The 17,433-nt window shown below is 61.2% G+C and overlaps 1 protein-coding gene across 1 annotated transcript; it reads left to right on the forward strand.

Moving 5' to 3' along the window:
* Positions 1–965: 965 nt before the first annotated feature.
* Positions 966–14,674, forward strand: UNC13D (unc-13 homolog D). The gene is made up of 32 exons (XM_023729239.1): positions 966–1,106; positions 1,847–1,882; positions 2,129–2,236; positions 2,330–2,389; positions 2,486–2,552; positions 2,804–2,984; positions 3,402–3,446; positions 3,585–3,653; positions 3,773–3,842; positions 4,026–4,130; positions 4,232–4,324; positions 4,400–4,503; positions 5,467–5,584; positions 5,703–5,827; positions 5,965–6,055; positions 6,138–6,194; positions 6,287–6,384; positions 6,466–6,517; positions 6,592–6,722; positions 6,837–6,957; positions 7,515–7,658; positions 7,782–7,880; positions 7,988–8,194; positions 8,358–8,426; positions 9,740–9,819; positions 11,366–11,471; positions 11,548–11,619; positions 12,119–12,202; positions 12,298–12,418; positions 12,630–12,753; positions 13,165–13,361; positions 14,032–14,674. Exons 1-32 carry the CDS (start codon positions 990–992, stop codon positions 14,151–14,153), a joined length of 3,273 nt encoding a protein of 1,090 aa, XP_023585007.1. The 5' UTR covers positions 966–989; the 3' UTR covers positions 14,154–14,674.
* The last annotated feature ends 2,759 nt before the right edge of the window (positions 14,675–17,433 follow it).

Below are 17,433 nucleotides of genomic sequence, written 5' to 3' on the forward strand. Positions count from 1 at the left end.
AAGGCCTGGCCTTGGTAGGAGTTCCTGTGCCCTGGCTGCTGTACTAGCTTCACTCATGGAAGTGGGGCCCCAGGAGTCTCAGGAGGTGGCAGCTGACACCCTCCGGGGCATGTCGGGACTTGAGTGCTGGCCACCGAGCAGCGTGTACCCTCGTGAACCTCAGTGCCTGGGGGCAGGGGAGGCCAGGACCCCCAGGCATAGGCCTGAAGAGAGGCCTGGGCTCAGTGTCAGCGGGTCGTGGGTGCCTGGGAAGGTTCTAAAGTGTCCATTTCCTGTCCGTTCAGAGCCAAGCCGCCCTCTCAGGAGGGATGAGGCAGCACCACCTCCTGCCCCTTCCTTCTGGGCGGCCCGCTCAGAAGCTCTTGGGTTTGGCTAAACCTCCGACAACGGCGTTTGAAGGCACTCCTGACCCGTCGGGGTGGGGGCTGGGCCACAGGGCCGTCCCTGCCCGGCACAGCCTGGCCCTGTCACCTTGGAGGAATGTCACTTGTGGGGTGGAGCAGGCTGAACAGTCGCTGCCTGCTGGGGAAACACCCCTCTGGAGTCCCCACCCCCACTTGCACCCTCACACCAGGTCTGGGGCCCCCCGTTCAGAGAGCAACTGTGGGAGAGATCCCCTCCTGGCCCAGGTCAGCTTCACCAGTGTCAGCCTGGGCGCAGCACCTCCTGTGGCAGGGGCGGTGCCTGCTGGCCCCTGGCACCTCCTTGTGGGAGCGCTGGACCCTCCCCAGGGCCTCTGTGGGAGGGGGTGGGCTGGCCCTGCCCCTCAGGTCCACCTTCCCCTCCAGCACTGAGCTATCCCGGAAGGATCCCTCCCGAAGGAGGAAGGTGCAGGGGGCCTGGGCCAAGCTCCTTGCTGGGAAGCCCTGACCCTACCACCCCCGCCCGCCCTCCTCCCCCGGCCCTAGAAGAAGTGGCAGCTCTGGGACCGTTTGCATAATTCTGCGGCTTCACTGTCTTCACCCCGTGGCAGTGCAGAGCCAGCCACCATGGCGACACACCTCTCCCACTCCCAGCGGCGCCCTCCCCTCTTGCGGCAGGCTGTCAAGATAAGACGTCGCAAAGCCCAAGATGTGCAGGATCCCCTGCCCCAAATGGCTCAGGAGGTAGGAGTGAGCTCACCCGCCTGCGGGGAGGACAGCGGCCTGGGTGGGGCTCTGCTGTCTCGGGGTGCAGGAGCTGCTGTCTGGCCCCACCTCCCACAGGCTGGGACTGAGGATGAGGGCCTGGCCCGAGGTCCCCTGCCCCTGCCCTGGGCAGAGCCTTTGGGTCAGCAGACCAGGGTGGGCCACGTGGCCCTAGCTTCAGGTCAGGGGCCTGAGCCTATCTGCTCCTCCCTCTCCCTGTGCGGGGCTGACCCTTCCAGCCTGGCCACTCCAGCTCCAGAAGTGCTGGCCCCACTAGGCAAGGTTCTCCTGCTACAGGCTGCGGCCTGCGTGGACACCAGCCTACAGCCCCCAGGCCTGCCCGGCAGCACCCCCGAGTCTCCCACCTCCGCCGCTGGGCCTCACTTCCGCGGTGGGGTGAGGAGCACGGCCCCGAGAGATACGTAGTGCTGTTTCCTCTGGGGAAGGAAGGAGGGTGGGGGCACTGGCTCAGGGACCTCGTGCTGGGGCAGCTGAGTGCTGATGGACCCCAGCCGTGAAAGGCCGGGGGATGAGGAGGCTAGCTCGGAGGACGGACCCTCAAAAGGGCTGCTGCAGGAACAGGTGCGGGGCCTGGGGAGGGGCTGCGGCTGGCGTGCTGGCCCTCCGGCTTCCCTGGGCACGGACTCTGAGGAGGAGTTCCTGCCCGTGGGGCCTGGTCCTGGCCTCCCAGGACACCTGGATTTTATCTTGCTCCCCAGGTTGAGCCTCAGTCCCACCACTTCTCCCCTGAGGAGGTAAGAGGCGGAGTGCTGGGGGAATGAAGAAGTGCTGGGGAGATCCCCATGAATGCCACCCCCAGCTGCTAGCCAAGACCCAGGGCAGCGGCTCGGCAGGGGGTGGGGAGGACTTCTGGGGGTCAGCCGCCTCCCCTGACACACAGGGATTTGTCCCTGCTCTGGGGTTGGTGCCAGGGTGGCCGGGGGCCCAGTGCAGTGGGAGGGTGGATGGGAGGGTCCTGAGGTCACCCTGCCTCGTCTCAGCGGACCCTCCTCTATGAGGAAGCTCTCTACACGGTCCTGCACCGCCTGGGCCAGCTGGAGCCCAACCATGTGGCCGAGTCCTCGGAGCTGCTGCGGTACCTGCAGGAGGTGAGCCAGTCCCCGCCCCAGCCACCCCCCAGCCACCGTGCGCTCACGCCCCAGCAGCCCACAGGCACCCACCCGCCTTCGCCTCCCCACCAGGCCTTCCACCTGGAGCCAGAGGAGCACCAGCAGATGCTGCAGCAGGCCCTGGAGCTCGAGGTGACCCCGGGGGTGAGGGATGGCAGGGCCTGAGGAGGGGGCCGAGGGGGCCAGCCCCTCTGATACTCAGGGCTCCCCCACACCCCATCCCTCCAGAAGCCGATGTTCTTTCTGAAGGCCACAGTGAAGCAGGCCAAGGACATTCTGGGCAAGGATGTCAGTGGTGAGTGGGGGCGGGGGGCTCCTTCCTCTCCCATCGCAGTGCGGGAGCCCCTATTTCCCAAGCGTCCCCCAGGGCCTACCTGCAGTGCCCTGGCCCCTTAGACTCAGGAGTCTGGGAAGGGGAGGGCTCCGCCCACCCGCTGTTACCTTCCCTTCCCTCTCCCCAGCAGGGGGCTCAGCCCAGGAGGTGGAGGGCCAAGAGGGGCTCTCCCAGCGAGCCCAGCCAACTCCTCGGCTGCCTCTCTCCCGCAGGGTTCAGTGACCCCTACTGCCTGCTGGGCATCGAGGAGGGCGTGGGCATGCCCGGGGGCAGCGCTGGGGCCAGGCGGCGGCAAAAGGCTGTGGTGAGGGACACCATCCCGGAGGAGCAGATCCATCGCACCCAGGTCATCACGCAGACTCTCAATCCCGTCTGGGACGAAACCTTCATCCTGTACGTTTCCTGCGCCCCTCCCCCGTCCCCCCTGCTCCCTGCCTGGGACTACTGTCAGTGTGGGGTAGTGCCAGGATAAGACAGCATCTTCCTGGCTTGGGGGAGGGGTCCGGCACTGGGCGAAGACTGGAGAAGGGCCCTGCTCTCGGGGTTTGGTAGACAGACAGCTGGCCTGACAGGCGGGGCAGGAAGGGTTGGGGCCCAGGCTGGGTTGATCTGGGGGTAGCCTGAAGCCTCGGCTTAAAGGAGGCACGGATGCAGTTGCAGGGGAAGCTGGACAGAGAGGTGCTAAGACTCCATGGTGGGTGATACTGGGGATGGGAGCAGTTTGAGGGGACAGGCTCTGGGCTGGGGGAGCGTGTGGCCTGGTCGGGGCCACCCCTCCAAGGGCCTCATGGTGCTCTCTCCTCCCTGCAGGGAGTTTAAGGACATAGCCAATGCCAGCTTCCATCTGGACATGTGGTGAGCAGGCATTCCTCGCCCCAGGGATGGGGACCAGAATGTGCAGTGGGGACGAGGGTGGCAGGGCCTCCTCCTGGAAGGGGTCATGGGCTCTGAGGATGCCCTCTCCGCCTCCTGCTCAAACCCCTGCCCCCCCAGGGACATGGACACGGTGGAGTCCGTCAGACAGAAGCTCGGGGAGCTGACGGACCTGCACGGGCTGCGGAGGTGAGCACCGCGGACTGCTGGGAGGAGGGAGCTCTGCCTGCCCCACAGCTCCTTCCGCACAGGGTCTGCAGGCTGTCGGGCGAGACCCAATGCCCTCCTGGAACCTCTCCCTGGAACAGGATCCTTAAGGAGGTCCGGAAGGACAAGGGCCAGGATGACTTTCTGGGGAGCTTAGTTCTGAGACTGCAGGTGAGTGGGGTGGAGAAAGGGGCCTGGGGAAGGGGGTGAAGGACTCCGGGGAGGGGCCTCAGTCTGCACCAGGGGAGCCTGGGGTCAGCCTCCTGTCGCCTCCCTGCCCCCGACGTGGTGCAAGGCTCATGCTGCTTCTGGCTTGGGCATCTCCTGCCTGCCCTGCCCACCCGTGCCCCCTAGGACCTGCACTGCCGTGAGGACCAGTGGTACCCTCTGGAGCCCTGCACGGAGACCCACCCAGACCGCGGCCAGTGCCACCTCCAGTTCCAGTTCATCCACAAGCGGGTAGGCCTGCAGCCTGGGCCAGGGACCTGGCTGGGTTGGAGAGAGCAGGCTGCACCCGGGATGCGCTACTCTCTGCTCACACCCATGCTGTTCCCTTGCAGAGAGCCACTAGGGCCAGCCGCTCGCAGCCCAGCTACACCGTGCACCTCCACCTTCTGCAGCAACTTGTGTCCCATGAGGTCACCCGGCACCAGGTACTGCCCTCCCAGGGCTGGGCGGGGCCAGGGCCTACTGTCAGGTCCTGACACCTCTCCACCCATCTCCCTTAGGCGGGTAGTACCTCCTGGGACGGGTTGCTGAGTCCCCAGGCTGCCACCATCCTCTTTCTCCACGCCACGCAGAAGGACCTGTCCGACTTCCACCAGTCCATGGCGTGAGTGCACAGCCCCGCCCAGGCCACCTGGGCAGGCCATGTGTGCAGCCGCCACCCTCTCCCAGCCACCTGCCCTCCCGTGGACCAGCTGTTACCAACTGGCAGCCCAAAGTCTAGCTCTCACGAAAGTCCTGTTTGGCCCAGGAATGAGTCACCAGCTTTTAAAAATCAGGAGATTTCACGTACAGGTCCAGGTTGCTGTATTCTTATGGAACACTGGAATTGCAGAGCCAGCATTTTGCTGACCTGTAACTGTCCCCGTTTATCACAGTTGCCATTGGGTCACTCACTCCCAAGCATTGGAGTGGAAGGTGGAAGGGGACCGGGGGAGAAGGACACTCCAGGGCCAGGGCAGCGTGTGTGCCTCTAGGACAGTAGGCAGAGAGGTATTTCGGGGTGGGATCTGGTGCAATGGCACGGTTGGTGAGGGGCCTGGTTTGCCCAGGCAGGTAGTGCAGGTGGCAGCTGTGTCCTGGTGTGTGTCCCTGGACTGCTCCCCTGCCCCATCCTCCTTTGCTCTCCCACTCAAAACTTCCAGTCTCAGCTCAGCTGACACCTCTGGGAAGTCTCCCTGAGCTGCCTACAGGGAAGTTCTAGATGATTCTTGCCATATGTGGGTGAAGGCTCAAATCCCCGAACCTGATTTTGCAGGAGCAGCAAAAAAATTCCTGAATGTTTAAAATGATAGACATCCTAAAGTAATCCGGGATGAAATGAAATTAAATCCAAATTTAAGAGATTGATGATTACTTTACATTTCTGAAAAGCACCTTGTGGGAACCAAAAAAAAAAAAAAAATCACAGGTCACCTTCAGCCATGAGTTTGCAGCCTGTGCTGGCTGAGGGGACCTGCAGGAGGCTGCCGGGCCGCGGAGGCACTGTCCCTCCCACCTGAGCCCAGGTGAGCGGTGGAAGGGTGGCATCCACTGGGCCCCGCTGCTGAGGGCATCCTGTCTGCTGCAGGCAGTGGCTGGCCTACAGCCGCCTCTACCAGAGCCTCGAGTTCCCCAGCAGCTGCCTCTTGCACCCCATCACCAGCATCGAGTACCAGTGGATCCAAGGCCGGCTCAAGGAAGAACAGGTGGGCTTGGGTGGGGGAGGGGTGCTGGGCAGGCAGACTTGGGAGGGGGGAGGAGAGCAGCAGAGGCTGCCTGGGCCCAAAACCAGCTCCACCCTCACGCAGATGTCTTTTCCTGCAGCTGGGGGAGCTGGCCACCTCGTTCAGCTCCCTGCTGGCCTACGGCCTCTCCCTCATCCGGAGGTTCCGCTCTGTCTTCCCCCTCTCCGTCGCCGACTCCCCAGCCCGGCTGCAGTCTCTCCTCAGGCAAGTGGCTTACCCTCCCTCGGTGGGGTCAGGGAAGGGGGAGCAGCAGCTGGGGCATCTGTGAGCGGGGGGAGCCTGCAGGCGGGGTGAGGGTGGGAGTGAGCGGCGGGCATTTTGGACATGGTCTGTCTCTGCAGGGTCCTGGTGCAGATGTGCAAGATGAAGGCCTTTGGGGAACTGTGTCCCGACAGCGCCCCACTGCCCCACCTGGTGACAGAGGCCCTGCGGGTATGGCGCCCACCATGGGGACAGGCAGAGCGCGTGCCTGGGTCTGGCGGCCCCTCCCTGTTCACTGCCTCTTTGCCTGCAGACTGGCACCGTGGAATGGTTCCACCTGAAGCAGCAACACCATCAGCCCATGGTGCAGGTGAGGGGCTGGGGCAGGAGTGCAGGGGTGGGGATGGATGGGTGGGGGTGCCGGCCCCGGCAGCCCTGCTCAGCTACTTCTGTGCCTGCCAGGGCCTGCTGGAGGCGGGCAAGGCCTTGCTGAGCCTCGTACAGGACGTCACTGGTGACCTGAACCAGTGTCAGCGCACCTGGAACAAGATCTTCCACAAGTGAGTGGGGTGGGGGCTCAGGGCAGCAACCAGAGGGACCTGGGGGGCGGCACGGGGTCACGCCCACTGCCTTTCCTGCAGCGCCCTCAAGATCGACCTCTTCTCCACGGCTTTCCAGGAGCTACAGTGGCTGGTGAGTCCCCTGCGCGCGTCCCCGGCCGGGCCCTCGCCCTCGCTCCGCCCGGTTCACCCGCCTTTCCCGCGCAGGTGGCCAAGCGGGTGCAGGACTACACGGCGGCGGTGGGCGGCCAAGTATCCCCGGAGATGGGGGAGAGTCTGTTCCAGCTCTACATCAGCCTCAAGGAGTTCTGCCAGCTTGGCCCGGACCCTTCGAAGAGGTAGGTGGGCTGCAGGCTGGCTGCGGGCGGGTGGGTTGGGGGGCGCTGGGGAAGGAGGGTCGCAGAGGGGCCGGGGCCTGCGCCTTGTCCAGGCTGATCCCTGGCTCTCCCCAGGGAAGGAGTCCTGGCCCTGGACGGCTTCCATCGCTGGTTCCAGCCGGCCATCCCCTCCTGGCTGCAGAAAACGTACAGCGTGGCCTTGGCGCGGGTGCAGCGTGCGGTGCAGATGGACGAGGTGGGAGCGGCCCTGGGCCAGGGTTGGGCAGGGGCCGAGCCCGGGCGAAGCCTGGGGATGGGCGGGGCTAGGACTGGGCGGGGGACGGGCTTAGGCCGTGGGAGGGGCGGGGAGAAACGAGGCCAGGGGCGGGGCGAGGCCAGAGCCGGGGGATGGGGCGGTGCCAGGGCTGGGGAAAGGAGGGGCTAGGGTTGGGCGGGGAGGGGCTAGGGTTGGGTGGGGCAGGGCAGGGCCGGGTCGAAGGCTGGGGGCGAGGTCCCGTGTCTAGGGCTTCAGACTCCCGCACCTCAAGGGCTCAGTGGAAGCAGGAAGTCAGTTCTGGACGCCCCCTCTGGGAGCTCTTGAGGCCAGTTTGCAAATCCGTGCTTCTTGATATCTTTGGGGTTAACTTTGCAGATTGCCCCTGCAGCCCGGGGTCTGGTCCCCCGTGTAGCCCCGTGCCCAGCTCTGTGCTTGGCAGTGGTAGGAGCTGGTGAATGCCTGCTGAATGAGGGCAGGAGGGGGTGGACTTGCGAGGGCCCTGAGCCCTCGTTTCTATGCTCTGCCGCCCCCGCCAGCTGGTGCCGCTTGGAGAACTGACCAAGCATAGCACCTCAGCCGTGGATCTGTCCACCTGCTTCGCCCAGATCAGCCACACAGCTCGGCAGCTGGACTGGCCCAACCCCGAGGAGGCCTTCATGATCACTGTCAAGTTCGTGGAGGTGCAGAATCTTCCATGATGCCCCTCCCACCTCCCCACCCTGTGAGCGCACAGCTTGCCCCCACCTGCCCCTCTTGGGCTACCCACCCACTGATCCGTCCCCTCTGATCCCTCCCCGCCCCAGGACACCTGCCGGCTGGCCCTGGTGTACTGCAGCCTCATCAAGGCCCGGGCCCGCGAGCTCTCTGCAGGTCACAAGGACCAGGGTCAGGCGGCCAACATGGTGAGGGGCCACTGCTGGGGGCTGGAGCTGGCCAGGATGGGGGTGCTGCCTGCCAGCCCTGGCGCTGCCCAGGAAGCCCTGCATTCCTGTGCCTGTGCCGCCCCCAGCTGTGTGTGGTGGTGAACAACATGGAGCAGCTTCGACTGGTGATGGGCAAGCTGCCCACCCAGCTGGCGTGGGAGACGCTGGAGCAGCGGGTCGGTGCTGTGTTGGAGCAGGGACAGCTGCAGCACACGCTGCATGCCCAGCTGCAGGGCGTGCTGGCAGGACTGGGCCACGAGATCCGCACTGGGGTCCGCACCCTGGCCGAGCAGGTACCTTGTCCGGCTCTGCTGGGACCCCCACAGCCTGAAGCCTGGCCCCAAGCAGGGTTGATCTCCCACCCCACCCTTTCCTGACCCAAAACCAGGCCTCCAGCACAACTCTCCCAGCCCCCCACTCATGCCCTGGCTGGGTGCTTCTACCATGTGTCCGCAGCTGGAGGTGGGCATCGCCAAGCACATCCAGAAGCTCCTGGGCATCAGGGAGTCTGTCCTGCCTGAGGATGTGAGTGCCCCTCCCTGCTCGAGACCTTTACTGCCCCATCAGCTCTGTGGGTCTGGGATTGTGAGGGGGCTTAGGGTGGGCCGGGGGCTGAAGGCCCTGAGGTGTCAGAGATAAACCCCCAGACTTGGGCAAGCCATGCTCCCTCCCTGGTCCTTGGTTTCCTCCTTGGATGCTGGAGAGGGCTGGGTTGGGGCACGCCACACGGACAGTCCATGTTCTTAGGCCAGATGGATGGGCTTCAGGGGGGGAGGGCTGGAGCTGTGCAGCCAGACAGACAGACCTGAGTGAAGACTGCTGCCCCTAGTCTCAGTGCCCTGTGTATACAAGCCAGCTGGCCTGTTTCCTTATCTGTCAACAGGGATAATAATGCACACCTTTGATTGCACATTCGTTCATCAACCATTAATTAAGCACCCACTTTATGCCACATCGGTTTAGGCATTGGGGATATATCAGTGAAGAACGTGACTAAGATTCCTGCCTTCCTAGAGCTTACATTCTAATGCCTGTAAACCCGTTGCCATCAAGTGGCAGATATACTGAATCAGAATTTACATTTTAACAAGATCCCCAGGTGATTCTTATGTATAACTTCCTGAGAACTTGTTAGAAATGCAAATTCTCATCAGGGGTTCCAGCTGGAACAAACCAGTTCAAAGCCCTGTTTTCCAAGGCTATAATCTTTACTGTGGGAGCAGATTGCCAGGTCTTTCTCCTGCAGAGGGGATGGTGGACTCAAACTGCCGACCTTTTGTTTAATAGCCGAGCATTTAACCACTGCGCCACCAAGGCTTGTTACATTCTAGTAGGGAAGATGAAATAAGAGATGAATATATACATTTATATCGTCTGTTAGATAATGTTAAGGGCTAAGGAGAAGAAGGTGGGAAGGGTCAGAGGGCTGTCTTTATTCGAGTGGCCAGAGAAGGCCTTTCTCAGAGGGTGACAGGTGAGTCAAGACCTGGAGGAAGCAAAGGAGGGAGCCATGAAGGGTTTTAGGGGAAGAGCATTTCAGTCAGAGGGAACAGCATGGGCAAAGGCCCTGAGGCAGGACTATGCCTGGCAGGCTGAAGGGCCATAAAGGAGGCCATTGTGGCTGGAGCAGACTGAGCAAGGGGGAGAGGAGGGCGGGGGGGCCAGGGGGTAGGTTGTGCGGGGCCTTGGAGCCGAGACATTACAAACGATGCACACACGCGCTCTGGGCCCTGTTTCCTGGGACTCAGGAGGTGGTAACTCCTGGGTGATCAGGGTAAGGGAATGGGGATGGGACCTGAATCCGCCAGAGCCAGACGTGCTCCCCGCCCCCTTCCCAGGCCATTCTGCCCCTGATGAAGTTCCTGGAGGTGGAGCTTTGCTACATGAACACCAACTTGGTGCAGGAGAACTTCAGCAGGTGTGCCCCCACTGTGCCCACCTTCCTGTGTCCTGGGCAGCCATCCTCAGGGAGGAATCCCTTTTGTGACCTTCCACCAGCCTCTGCTCAAATGCTTGCTCCCAGGGACAGGGAGCTCACTACCTCACAAGCCTGCCCATGTCACAGCTCTGAGTGTTACAAGTTCTTCCTTAGACTGAGCCAATGACGGCTCCCTGACTGTGCCTCTGCCCTCCGACAAGCTGGAAGGGCTTCTAGCTAGGGTCTCTCTTAAAGCAGGGACCCCAGGGACACAAGGCTGCAGGTCAAGGTCTGGGCTCTGGCACCAGGCACCTGGGCTCATACTCTAGCTTCACTTCTTAAATGAGTTCTGTAAGATGCTGAGGACAGTGTATGTACAAAGGACGTGGCCAATGACAACCATAGTGATGACGATGATGACGTGGAATCAGGGCCTGAGGAAGGCTGCTGGCCCCTTCCTTCCCTAGATGTCCGATCCACTCCCACTGGTGTACGCACGGCCTACCATTTATGTTTCTTAGGCCGTATTATGCCATTTGGTCAGCTGTTTTTCACCTAAACCAGTACTTAATCCCCGCTGCAGCAGGAACTTCCATTACTGCTGCCGCAGAAGCCCTTAGAACCGCGCGTGGTGCATTTAAAAAAAAAAAGTTGCCGTTGAGTTGATTCCGACTCACGGTGATACCGTGTGTGTCAGAGAAGAACTGTGCTCCACAGGGTTTCCAATGGCTGATTTTTTGGGGGGAAAGATAGCCAGGCCTTTCTTCTGAGGCACCTCTGGGTGAACTCAAGCCTCCAACCTTTCAGTTAGCAGCTTGAGCACATTAACTATTTGTACCATCCAGGGGCTCCTGGTGCATAGTAGGCACTTTGATGTGCTGAAGAAATGAATAAGTAAACTACCTTTAATCTAGGCCTCCCTCCTTCTTAATTAGACAGTACATTTTTTGTGCGTAGCTGCCGGCCTTGACCTTGGTGCAGGCTAAATTTCAGTTATTTCAGGTAGCTGTTAGGCCACTGTTTTAGTCTGTCCCCCGAGGTAGTGAAAAAAAACCCACTGCCATCAAGTCGATTCCAACTCACAGCAACCCTAAAGGACAGAGTAGAGCTGCCCCACAGGGTTTCCAAAGAGCAGTTCGTGGATTTGAACTGCCAACCTTTTGGTCAGCAGCCGAGCTCTTAACCACTGTGCCAGCATTGAAATCCTATTCATTTTGGCTGCTCCCATCTTGAGTTATGATTCTGTCATCTGGGAGACCAGCCTTCCCACCCTCCCTGCCACCGGCTTTGAGAAGGATTCTTCACTTAGGTTGAGAGGCATGTTGGACAGGATAGACCCCATCTGCACCCTGCTTGCCTTCCTTCCCCTGCCAGCCAGCCCTCATCTGTGAAGCAGGAGCTGGAGGTGGAGGGTGGGACTGGGGATAGGGAAGAACTGGGGGTGGGCTGGGTTCCATGAGGCCTCCTCACCTTTCTCAAGAGCACCTTTGCTTCCTCCTCCGGCCTCCTGTCCTGTGTCCGGCCATTTGTCTGCTCCTCACCCCAGCCTTCTGACCCTGCTCTGGACGCACACGCTCACGGTGCTGACGGAGGCAGCCGCCTCCCAGCGGAGCTCGCCCCTGGCCTCAAACAGGCTGAAGATTGCTCTGCAGGTAAGGATACCAGCAACAATAATAGTAATGGTGGTGGGGAAGAGCCCGCGGTCACCTCTGCTGTCTTACCACCTAGAACCTGGAGATCTGCTTCCACGCCGAGGGCTGTGGCCTGCCACCTGAGGCCCTGCACACGGCCACCTTCCAGGTGAGCTGGTAGGGTTGGAGGTCCGCCTTCCTGTGCGGGGCCCAGTGTAGAATGAGAATGTAGGGCCCTGGTTCAGAAATCATTAAGAATTTCAAGACTGTGATAAACTGGTTGCCATCAAGTCAATTCCGACTCAGTGACCCTGTAGGACAGAGTAGAGCTGCTCCATAGGGTTTCCAAGGCTGTCATCTTTACGCAAGCTGACTGCCACAGCTTTCTCCCATGGAGCGGCTGGTGGGTTTAAACCGTCAACCTTTCAGTTAGCAGCCGAGCCTTAACAAACCAAGTGTGAGGCCGTTCTAGGCGCGGGGACCCTGTGCCGCCCAGGTCACCCTGCCTGTGCCTGTCTGCCTTGGCATCCCTGAGGGTGTGTCCACCTGCCTATGGTCCCATAAGGCTCAGCGCTTTCCATATCAAACTGGCATCTCCCCCTTGGCTGTGGGTTTCTGGAAGTTCAGTAGGAAAGTTCCAGTGACTTCCTAGATGTGCCCTTCCCCAGGCTCTGCAGAGGGACCTGGCACTGCAGGCGGCCTCCAGCCGGGAGCTCATCCAGAAGTACTTCTGCAGCCGCCTCAAGCAGCAGGTGAGGCGCCCCTCCTCCCGCCACACCCCACTGCAGGGTCCCCACCCTGAGCCCGGCTCTGCCCCAACCCACACTGCCCCCACTCCCCACTGCAGGCAGAAACCACCTCTGAAGAGCTGGGGGTGGTCACGGTCAAGGCTTCCTACCGTGCCTCCGAGCAGAAGCTGTGCGTTGAGCTGCTCAGCGCCTCCAGCCTGCTGCCCCTGGACTCCAACGGTGAGTGGAGGCTGCTGACTGGCCACCTCTGTGTCCCCAGCCTGGTCCCTGCACTACCAGCAACCCCGGGGACTTGGCCGCCCTGCAAGCCGGAGCACTGGGTGCCATTTCCCCCCAAATCACCGGGAGGGGTCAGTGCAGCAGGGGTTGGGGGCTTGGGGAGGCGCTGCATGGCCTAAAACAATGATCCCTCCCCTGGGCTGCATGCCAGGCTCCAGCGACCCCTTTGTGCAGCTGACCTTGGAGCCCAGGCATATGTTCCCCGAGCTGGCCCCCCGGGAGACCCAGAAACACAAGAAGGACCTTCACCCGCTGTTTGATGAGACCTTTGAATTGTGAGCAGCCCACACTCCGGCGCCCTCTTCTTCCAGCCCCTCCCCTTGCATCCCCAGCCCTGGCCCTGGCTGCCTCTGTCTTGCTCCTGTTGCTCCCCTGTGGTGACCACATTTGGGCCCCAGGGAGGCAGCACCTGGGACAAGCCTTTGCTCACACAGGCCCCAAACTATTGGGGGAGGGTGGCTGTCTGCATGTTGGACTCAAGAGGCTCCCAGAGAAAGGTTCTGTCTCTTTAAGAGTCAGCCCGGGGTCACAGCGGGCATCCGGCCATATGCTGGCTGAGCACTGATGCTACCCTCCTATCCCCACCTGCCCTTGCCGGTTCCTGCCACCCTGGCCTGTCCCCATGTGTCAGGAGGGGTGGCAGTGAGCAGGGCAGGCAGCTGAGCCCGACTGTGTCCCCCATCCAGCCTGGTGCCCACAGAGCCGTGCCAGGAAGACGGGGCATGCCTCCTGCTCACGGTGCTAGACCACGACACGCTGGGGGCCAATGACCTGGAAGGCGAGGCTTTCCTACCCCTGTGCTCGGTGCCAGGCTTCCCTGGGGACGAGGAGCCCAGCGAGCTGCCACAGACCCGCCTGCCCCTCACCTACCCCACACCCAGCGGTAGGCCTCGGGACAAGGGGGGGCCAGGTCCAACACAGGGTGCAGGGTGGGGGGCCCTGTTGGGGCTTGGGCAGGGTGCCTCCAGAAAAGGAAAGTCAGGATCAGAAAAGGCCTTCTTGGAGGTGGAAGCCAGCAGAACCAGCGAATCTTTGGCCTAATTAAGAGATGGTGAAATTTAAGCCAGGCGAGGTATAACTGACTCCTCTTCCGGGAAAGGTCCCCAAAGGGTTTAGCTGGGTCTCTGACCAGGACACGCCCCAGCACAGTGTTCCCCAGGTGTGATGATAGTAACCGTCTTCGCACCCGTTATGGCCTGGTTCTCCAACAACCCAACGAGGCAGGTATTCTGTTTTACAGACGAGTAAACTGAGGCACAAAAACGTTAGATAACTAGCCTCAGGAAGGTTCTCATAAAAACGTGAGTCACAACCACAGGCCCGTCGGCGCCTCTCACCTCACAAGTGGGTCAGCGTGCCCGGGCCAGCACTGTGGTGCCAGGGGACCGAGTGTGTCCAGTCTTATCTGCCAGGCCGTTTTGTGAGCCTGGCTGGGGTGGGGCCACCTAGTTTCCAGGTCAGCTGGGGTATGGGCAGTGCCGTGCCCCTCACCACCACCCAGGCCCTGGGTGGGGGCTCCCGCGAGTCTGACCCCCAAGCCCCTCTCTTCACAGGGGACCCAATCCTGCAGCTGCTGGAGAGCCGCAAGGGGGACCGTGAGGCCCAGGCCTTTGTGAAGATGCGGCAGCAGCGAGCCAAGCAGGCCGCGCAGCACACCCCGCGGCCAGGGTGTTAGCGGGGGGCTGGGGTAGGGTTCCCTGTGGGGGCCGCCTTTCCTGGGAGGCCTGGTCCTCCCCACCACAGTGCAGCCCACCTGCCTGGCCTAGTGCTCCAGAAGGGTCCTGCAGCCCTGGGAGCCCCAGCACACGAGAGCCCAGAATGCTGACCCCCTCAGCCCACTTGCCAGAACAAGGCTAGGCTGCTATTGGCAGTCTTTACACTCCCTCCTGCTCCCTCCAGCCCCAGGAGGGGAGGCAGCCGTCTGCACCATCCCTGTGCCCCTTTCCCCTTTGGGAAAATCTGCTCCCGCATAGTAGGGTCTCGGGCCACAGGGGTGGGGATGCAGGCTCCCTGGTCTTGTTCTTTAGCACCCCACCCAGGCTCACTGGGCCAGGGCTGTGGCTCAGATCCTCCTGAGGAAAGGGGGCACCCTGCCGGCTGTGAGGCTGCGGCTGCCTGGGTGGAGGCCCTGCGGTGGTGGTGTCATTAAGGGGTGCTGCCAGCACCCTGGCTGAGGAGCCTGGAGCTGGGTGAGAGTTGCTGGCAGCGGGCTGGCAGGGAAGGGCAGAGCAGAAAGGAAGCTCGGCTAGCTATGTCTCCCTAAGATAGCACCCGACACCGGAAACAACAGATCAGCAAATAACCTATTCGTAAATAGATCAGCAAATAAAATAATTAGAAAAATAATAAAAAATAAAAATCCACTGTCCTCCTTAGGGGACACTGAGCTGCTGTTGAGGGTGATGGAAAAATCTGGAAATGGACAGTGGTGACGGCTGCACAACATGATCGTAGTTAATGTCACTGAATTGTACAGGGAAAAACATTGAAATGGGAACGTTATATACTTACCAGACACACACGCACACACACACGCACACACGCACACACACACAAACGCACACACGCACGCACACACACGCACACGCACACAAACGCACGCACACACGCACACACACGCACACACACGCACAATTCGTTGTCCTCTTAGAAAACACTGCTGACCTGCAGTGGGGCCATGCAGCCCCCAGGAGACCTTGAGGGGCCTGGTCCACCCCAGGCTCCCCATGTCACAAAGCAGCAGGGTGGAGGTGGGGGTGACTGACGCAGAAGCAGGGGCAACTGGCGCTACTGGTGCCTTGGCCTTGGGCTCTGAGGGAAATTTACCAGGCAGACACAGCAGTTCAGGACAGGGGTCTGGAACTCTGGGGGAGCCCCATTACTGGGGGGCCTCCTGAGGGGACAGGTTGAGGCCAAGCAGTTGTTGTAGACAGCAGGACTTCGAGGAACTGGGTCTCAGCTCTACCTGGGGGAGGTGGCCCTGCGCACTGGTAGTCTGAGCCCGACTCCCACTGTGTCATTCAGGCTGTGGCCCTGGCTGAGCCACTTGACCTCTCCGAGCCTGCACAAGTAATATGGAGCAGAGAGGGTAGATGACCTCCAAGGCCCCTTTCCTCTCTCAACCTCCAAGATCCTGCCACAGGACCTCACTGGGGTGTGCCTTCTTCACACCCATAAAGCCCAGCTGAGAGCAGGGGAGAGGGAGGAGGGGGGCTCTCAAAGGGTTTCAATGGTCATCCCTCAGGAGGCAGGAGGGTTGGGGTAGGGTGGAAGGACATGTCCTCCGGCCTCGTCTTTTATGCAAATCATCCCTCGGGAAGGCACTGGGAGTCCACGTTTCTCTGAGAAACAGTGCAGTCCCATTGCCTTTTGGGAAACCTCACAGCTGCAGACAGCAGGCCTGAGAAGAGTCCCGGGCCTGGGAGGTCTGTGTACTCCCCCCAGCCCTGGTGGGGAGCTGTGTCTAGGGCTCTGGAGCCGACTTCGAACCTGGAGGGGCCCAGGGAGCCTGGAGGCCTCCCCTCAGCAGCTAGCCACACCCTAGCTAGCATGTGGGGTTTGCGAGGCTGAGGCAAGGCTCCGGGGCCCAAAAGGTGGGAAGCTGCTGGCCTGACTCCCAGCTCAGAGGCCCTCCTCGGCCCACCCCCCTGACCCCATGGAAACAAGCTACCACTGCAAGTTCATATTTTATTTCCAATATGTTTGGAGCTCTGTTGATTTTCGCATTTTCATAAAAAAAGAGAAAGTTGTCAATTCATTGAAAGCCCTTTCGTGCTGAGCCCAAGAGGGGGGCCTGGGCTGGGGCCAGACCCTTCCCAGCCCCCTTGCTCCAGACACCAGTGCTGGGAGCGGGGTCACCACCTTCCTCCCGCCCCGCCCTCCCGCCCCACGGCACCTCTCTGTACATGATGATTTAAAAATGGAAGCTGAGACACACTAGACAGTGGACAGGCACGCACACACACGCACACAGGCGTCCACCCTGGGCTGGGCAGGACGTCAGCTGCACTCAGAGAGCACCAAGGAATGCACGCGGGCCCTCCTTCCAGGGGCAGGGCCACAGCCCCTCCCACCAATTGCCCTACTAGCTGCCAGAGGGAGATGGACAGCAGGTGGGGGGGGGGTGACAGCTGGGGGTCAGAGAGGGCCGTGCCAGCCTGCTAGGTGGCCCTGGGGCCCTAGTGGGGGTAGAGGGAGAGGACCAAGGGTGGACCCCAGCCTCAGGAACCTGAGGGACAGAACTCCAGGCCTTGACCCCCCAGGAGCCTCAGGCCCAGGTGTTAGGAGAAGGGCCGGCCCTACAGCCTTGGCCCGCCAGCCCCTGCCAACTCTCCTTAGAATGAAATACACATTTGGTAAAGAGCCTTTGAGCTAGGCTGGTGTGTCCCAGTGCACCCCCCAGCCCTCCTCGTGGCTCTCACAGCTGGGACCCAGGTCTGCTCCTGGGGACCCGAGTCCTCCGCACCAGCTCTACTCCCCTGGCCTGGGGAGGTGGGTGAGCAGGGCCTGCCCTGAAGGCTTCTCCCCACCCTCGGCCCTTCCAGCTTCCCACCCTTCCCTGCTCAGACCCCAGGAAGTTAAAAATAGTTAGTTCCTACATAAAAAAAAGACAGATTCCCTGCCAAAGGGCCGGTTGGGGGAGGGGGGCTTTGTCTCTGCAGTGGGAAGGGCAGGGGTGGGCAGGGGTGGGCACGGGCGGGCGGGGGGACTGCAAAATAGTTTTTCTTTTAAAAAGTGCTTGGTAAGTCGGTTTTAAAGTGTGTGTCTATATCTATGTACAGATATACACACAGACACTGTTCACACGCTGGCCGCCCACGCACGCCCGCACGCATACAGAATGTATACATATACAGAATCATATACATATACATACATACATACATATATATATATCTCTATATATACTTTAAAAAGTCCTAGGTGAGCAGTGGGCCGGGCGGCCGGGCGCAGGG

This window comes from Trichechus manatus, unplaced genomic scaffold, assembly GCF_000243295.1.
Source record: "Trichechus manatus latirostris isolate Lorelei unplaced genomic scaffold, TriManLat1.0 scaffold00028, whole genome shotgun sequence".
Lineage (NCBI taxonomy): Eukaryota > Metazoa > Chordata > Mammalia > Sirenia > Trichechidae > Trichechus > Trichechus manatus.